Source organism: Rosa chinensis, chromosome 1 (genome assembly GCF_002994745.2).
Source record: "Rosa chinensis cultivar Old Blush chromosome 1, RchiOBHm-V2, whole genome shotgun sequence".
Taxonomy (NCBI): domain Eukaryota; kingdom Viridiplantae; phylum Streptophyta; class Magnoliopsida; order Rosales; family Rosaceae; genus Rosa; species Rosa chinensis.
In genome coordinates this window covers 58229408-58235373 of record NC_037088.1, presented here as the reverse complement: position 1 = coordinate 58235373, position 5966 = coordinate 58229408, and the positions used below count along the sequence as shown (strand labels likewise).

The following is a 5966-nucleotide window of genomic DNA, read 5'->3' as shown; positions in this document are numbered from 1 at the left end:
CAAGGTTGTGACAATTCTATTGTTGGTAATTATCTTGAGAAGGCTGATAATTTACCTTATAGTTTTTTTTTAATGTGCTTTAGAGCAGTGTTTTTTATGTGTAATACACCTTCTGCTTTGTCCTTTCTTAGCTCTAGGGTCGAGTTAGATCTAGCTTTTGTATGCTCCCTATTGGGATGTCCTCTTGAGCGATTTCTATAGCTAATTCAATGAACTTTTACCTAAAAAAAAAAAAAAAAAAACTCGAAAAAACAGAAACGCAGCGTTTTAACTAGGGATGTGGAAACTAGAAACTCAAAAAGCAGTCAAAAGCGACCTTTTTAAGGCGACCAATAAAACGGTGTCGTTACGCAACAGAAATTTTACAAATATTGGAGTGTAATACATTAAATCTAATACTACTACGTGTGATGCACAGCACACAGCTTTAAGCTCAAACGCGTCCGAGTCGAAACTCCTCACTCCAACTCGCTCCCTTTTTCTTCTACCGAATCAACATTGTCCGTTAAACGCCGTCGTTTCGCTGCGATCTGAATCACCTCCACTCTTGGCTTCAGGTAATCACCCACCTCCCTCCTCATTTCTCACTCTTGTGTTTAATCTCTGATCGCTCTAATTTTCTGTATCGAAGCTTCCACTGTTAATTTTGTACATTGGGTTAGCTCGAGCGAATGTGATTTCCAAATTAGGGTTTTGCTTTGTCTCCGATTCTGTATCCCAAACTTCAATTGGGGTTTTTGTTCGTGGATGGAATTGGATCATCTTGGTTTTTATTCGGTATTGTTTGCTAATTGCTAGACCTAATAAGGTTGGAATTTACATAAAAATGAATTCTTTGAGGGAAATTTTGCTGATTTTCTACCATTATTTGCATTTTAATGGCGCTCATGGGTGTTTTTAGCTGGAAATCTCAGACATTTGGGCTTTTTTGTGAGTAGGTCAAATGGCTCCAAAATTCTTGAGTTTTCTGAATGTATGTCATCTGGGACTCTTTGTCTAGGTTCCGCATTACACTATTTTGAATTCGGTTAGCTTCTTTTAGTTTACTAATCGTTTTGGATACTGAAAATGTACATGTTTGGCTTTTACAGTGAACTGGAAAGTCGGTAACTTAATACTTTCGGCACAGCTTTTTTAAAACTCGACAGTCATGAGTTTTGTTTTCCGGGGGACAAGAGGCGATATTGAGAGTGGGTTTCCCGAATTCATACCAGAGCGGCGCGCAATGGTAAAAGTTTGTTGTGCTTTGGAAGTTTTTCATGTGTTGTTTTCTACTTAAGGTTACTGTTATCGGTTTCCATATTGATCCTGGTTTTGTTTTATGTCAGCGTGTTCATACAGCACGCTCTGTCAATTCCAACTCACTTGCTTTTCTCGTCACAGGTACTAATTTACTGGTTTATTTTTTTTTTGTCTTATGATTTTGATTGTTTTGTTAATTGCTAATTTCTGTTTATATGTTGTCTTATTGCCAGTTCTACTGCTATTTATGATACTGAATTCGCACCAAATGTCTCCTAATTTCCTGGTATCGTCCTTCTAAAGTGTAAACAGTTCTGTTTGTTTTACTGGTCAAGGTCACACTTGTTTTGGTTTAATATAATAAGGGATAATAATAATAATAATAATCCTTCTTTTCAATTTTGTATGTAGCTGTGGCTAGTCCTCGGGGTTTTTTTGATGGCTACAACGTTAAGGATGTATGCAACCTGTCAACAGCTGCAAGCTCAAGCACAGGCTCATGCAGCAGCCGCCAGTGGCCTTCTTGGTCATACTGAATTGCGGTTGCATATGCCACCATCCATAGCACTAGCAACAAGAGGCCGCCTTCAAGGTCTCAGGCTTCAGCTTGCACTTCTTGACCGTGAATTTGATGACCTAGGTATGGTACTTATATCAGTTAGAAATAACTTTCATATATGATATCAAATATATAGCTGTTACATCTTTCACCAACCTACCTTATCTCTATATATGTTTCTTTCAAATTTTAGAATGCACCGTTGTTTTACATTGAAAGTTTCTCATGTTGAATACTAGATTATGAAACTTTGCGAGCTCTGGACTCCGACAATGTTCCATCAGCATCTTCTATGAGTGAGGAAGAGATAAATGCTCTTCCTGTCCACAAATATAAAGTTGCGGGTCCTCAAAAGTAAGTTCTTCAATTTTGATCTTAGCTTGGCTAGTGCAATAGTGTTTATACTTAAATAAATTATGGTTCAAATGCGGTTTCTTCTGTGTTGAATTAAAGTCACACCACATTTGCATCTGTAAAACTCTAGCCTACTTATAATAAGACAATAAGAGAAGAGATTGTACTACGCTATGTACATGATTGAACGTTACGGACCGTTATTTGGGGGAAAATGGAAACTTAATTGAATCATAGTTATATAGACTCTAGGTTCAGGCACACTGACTTTTATGGTTTTCTTTCATGCACAGTGGTACCTCATTGACGCAACAAGCTTCAACCTCAGTACCTGCTGAGGTATTATCCCGTTGTCCTTTATTTCCCCTTATTTGACAGCTTTCACTTGTAAGAATATTGTCCGTATTTCAGTCAGGCTTCCGAATATATGATGTTCATTGAGTAGTTCGCTTGTTACAAAAAGAAAATTATATTCACTAATAAGTTTCGTATTAGTAGTGTATGCAAAATTTTGATGTTTGAGCATATAATATGTCAAATAACTAGATTGAATATTCTTTGATCTTCCCACTGTTTAGCAGAAGAAGCAAGAAACTGCTGATGTTGGGAGCACCAAAGCCATTGAAGATGAACTGACCTGTAGTGTCTGCTTGGAGCAAGTTAACACGGGGGAGCTCATCCGCAGCCTTCCCTGCTTGCATCAGGTTCAGTTTCTTTTTCCATCGACTCATTCTTAAGCCTTTTTACTTACAAGTTAGTCATATGAGTTGTGGGGGGTTCATAATTGACTGTATGTGCATAGAAGGCACTTCTGTGGAATGATATTTTCTGTTCTGATTTACGTCTGATTAGCAAAGAAATAGTACACTTAGTATTTTTTTTTTTCATTTGCTTTGTTTCAGTTTCATGCTAGTTGCATTGACCCTTGGCTAAGGCAACAGGGAACATGCCCAGTGTGTAAATACAGAGCAGGTTCTGGATGGCATGAAAACGGACAAGGTGCAGCAATGGATGCTTCTTACATGGTTTGATCGTGACAGTGTAACTAGTAGAATACCTTCCTGCTGAGTTAGGCACATAAGTTGAAAGGTTATGGCCCAGATTGGTGTAATTACATTGATATAGGTATTTGGGTCGCACGGTATTATGTCATCAAAATAACAAGTTTGTATATTTGAATTCTTGTGATTTGAATTTTATAGCATAATCTGATCGACCTTAAAATTTAGACAGAAGCTTGCTGACTCCACGAGTCCACATGTGCATTGATGCATTATTAAGAGAGAGCAGACTGATTAAGCACAATTAAAGATGGTTTCTTAGAGTAAGTTCAAACGTTGAGGTCACTGGGTCAATACTATTCACTACTTTTTGCGTTTCATTTTCACTATTTTGATCACTGAGTCAGATATTGTTCACAAAAAGTTACTCTGAGTCACTTTCTGGGTTTCGACCAAAAAAAAAAAAAAGAGTCACTTTCTGGGTCAATTTCGTGACTTGTAAACTGACATTCGGTGACATTTTATGAACAGTATTTGACCTAGTGATCTAAATGGTGAAAATGAAAGGCAAAAAGTAGTGAATAATATTGTCCAAATAATCCGGTGAACTTGTTTCTACAATCAGGAATTTATAGTACCAATTTAGTCAAGAAACTCTGGTGGAAAAATGTGCAATTTCTTGTAGCAAATTCATTCTTATCTACGAGTGTAGGTCCATTTTACCCAAAAGTCCAGAATGATGGCTATCTTAAGCTTTAATTACACCTCCCCATTATTTGCAACTTCAAATTTCAATCCATAGTTAATTGCAGAGTAAGCCAATAGAGGTTTTGATGGAGAGTAAGAACCACCACTTCCTTGTCATCTCCTCCACAGCACAAGGCCATATGAACCCTAGTCTCCAACTAGCTAAGCGGCTGATAGACATTGGAAGCTCACATGTCACCTTTGCCACCAGCGTCCACGGCCTTGCCCAAATCAAATCCTTACCTTCTCTAGAAGGCTTATCATTTGCTTCGTTCTCCAATGGCTTTGACGATGGAGTTAAACCCGACAATGACCCAGACCACATCATGTCTGAGCTGAAGCGGGCGGGATCACAATCACTCACTGCTTTGATTGAGAAGATCTCCAAATCCGATGAGCATGGCCCTATCACCTTCTTAATCTACACCATCCTCCTCCCTTGGGCTGCTGAAGTTGCCAGTAGTTTTGGTATAGCTTCTGCGTTTCTATGCATATTATCCACCACTTCCTTTGCAATTTGCCACCATTACTTCAAAGATTACTATAAGAATCAGAGTAGCCTTCCATTTCCAAGTTCCATAACAATCGATGGTTTGCCACCTTTTGCTTCTGACGAGCTACCTTCCTATCTCCTACCTTCCAGTCCACATGTTTCGATTCTCCCTACCTTGCAGGAACACTACCAAATCTTGGAACAGGATCTCAACTCTTGTGTGCTGCTTAACACCTTTGATGGGTTAGAGGAGGCAGCAATCAGAGATATGAGAAGTCATATGAATCTGATTACTGTTGGTCCCTTGATTCGTTCCAATGATGTCGAAGTTTGTTGCGACTTGTTTGACAAGTCTGGGGACGATTACCTTCAGTGGCTGGACTCACAAGCAGATTCTTCTGTGGTTTATGCATCGTTTGGGAGCTTGGCGGTGTTGTCGAGTGGTCAGATGGAAGAGATACTACATGGTTTGGTTGACAGTGGACTCCCAGTTCTATGGGTTATCCGCAAGTCAGGAAATGAAGGGGGTCAAGAAACTCAAAATCTGATAAACAATACACTAAAGAAGGAACAGGGGTTAATAGTGCCATGGTGTTCACAAGTAGAGGTGCTGAACCACAAGTCAGTTGGGTGTTTTGTGACGCATTGTGGGTGGAACTCTACTATAGAGAGCTTGGCAGCTGGTGTTCCGGTTGTTGGGTGCCCTCATTTTGCAGACCAGACTACAAATGCCAAGCTGGTTGAGGAGCTGTGGGGGACTGGAGTTAGAGCCAGAGAAAATGAAGAGGGAGTGATCAAGCGTGAAGAGATTAAGAGGTGTTTGGAAGTGGTGATGGGGGATGGAGAGAGAGGGGAGGAGATGAGAAGGAATGCTCAGAAATGGAAGGGTTTGGCCATGAAGGCTGTGAAGGAAGGTGGTTCTTCGGATGATAATCTCAGGAACTTCGTCAGAAGGTTGGGCTGAAATGGGTTGTTGATATACATCTAACCATAGATGATTGATTTCATCAAGGTTCAGAATTCAGATCCTGACATCCTGTGTTTTTTTTAGTCGATCTGACATCCTGTGTTGGCGAAAGTAAATATAGTGTTGTTTGTACTCTGTTTAAGTTCGTTCGATCACTTGTTCACCACCTAAAGAACTTTATTTCGATCCAGCATTCTAGCCATTTCAAATTCACGTGTTAACCAAGTAATTAAGCATGAAATCAAGGTAATTGAGGATCACAAAAGCCTTAAAAAAGTTGCTTCAAGCACAAAGATTCAGTAGAAAAGCCTCACTTGATTGAAATTGACGACTAAAACCATCCGAATCTGAAATTTGCTTCAAATGAGTTATCATGACATTCAAAATCACAGATCACTCATACTATGAAATATAAACTCCACCATTCTGTCTAACAAATGAGTTGACCAACTTATGTATTCCATCTAAATATCTAATCAATTATAAAGGTTCATAGTAATAACATGCTCAAGGGCCTTCCTTTGCCTTTTCCCTTTCCTCCCTTCTTGGCGTCTGACTTAGCTTGAATACGGGCAGCAACGGCAGCTTTGGCCTCTTCTCTCT

The 5966-nt window shown here is 39.4% G+C and overlaps 2 protein-coding genes across 5 annotated transcripts; both read left to right on the top strand.

Moving 5' to 3' along the window:
- The first annotated feature begins 399 nt into the window (after nt 1–399).
- On the top strand, nt 400–3387 carry LOC112196375 (E3 ubiquitin-protein ligase SDIR1). Of its 4 annotated transcripts, none has more exons than XM_024336712.2 (9): nt 400–557; nt 1092–1228; nt 1329–1383; nt 1476–1528; nt 1654–1882; nt 2041–2155; nt 2449–2494; nt 2737–2859; nt 3058–3387. In XM_024336712.2, the coding sequence occupies exons 2-9, from the start codon at nt 1151–1153 to the stop codon at nt 3184–3186; spliced, it is 828 nt and encodes a 275-aa protein (XP_024192480.1). In that variant the 5' UTR covers nt 400–557; nt 1092–1150; the 3' UTR covers nt 3187–3387. The 4 variants fall into 4 exon arrangements, with proteins under 4 accessions (XP_024192480.1, XP_024192476.1, XP_040368793.1 ...); XM_024336708.2 differs by having other exon boundaries at nt 2734–2859; XM_040512859.1 differs by lacking the exon at nt 400–557 and adding an exon at nt 598–808 and having other exon boundaries at nt 2734–2859.
- A 539-nt stretch (nt 3388–3926) lies between these two features.
- Nucleotides 3927–5553, top strand: LOC112171997 (phloretin 4'-O-glucosyltransferase). The gene has a single exon (XM_024309156.2). The coding sequence runs from the start codon at nt 3990–3992 to the stop codon at nt 5358–5360; it is 1371 nt and encodes a 456-aa protein (XP_024164924.1). The 5' UTR covers nt 3927–3989; the 3' UTR covers nt 5361–5553.
- The last annotated feature ends 413 nt before the right edge of the window (nt 5554–5966 follow it).

Excerpts from the sequence above, each read along its gene's own strand:
- LOC112196375 (XM_024336708.2), top strand. The coding sequence starts at position 1,151 with ATGAGTTTTGTTTTCCGGGGGACAAGAGGCGATATTGAGAGTGGGTTT. Across the intron at positions 1,883-2,040 it reads CCGTGAATTTGATGACCTAG|ATTATGAAACTTTGCGAGCT; the intron begins GTATGGTACTTA and ends GTTGAATACTAG. Across the intron at positions 2,495-2,733 it reads CAACCTCAGTACCTGCTGAG|CAGAAGAAGCAAGAAACTGC; the intron begins GTATTATCCCGT and ends CCCACTGTTTAG.
- LOC112171997 (XM_024309156.2), top strand. The coding sequence starts at position 3,990 with ATGGAGAGTAAGAACCACCACTTCCTTGTCATCTCCTCCACAGCACAA.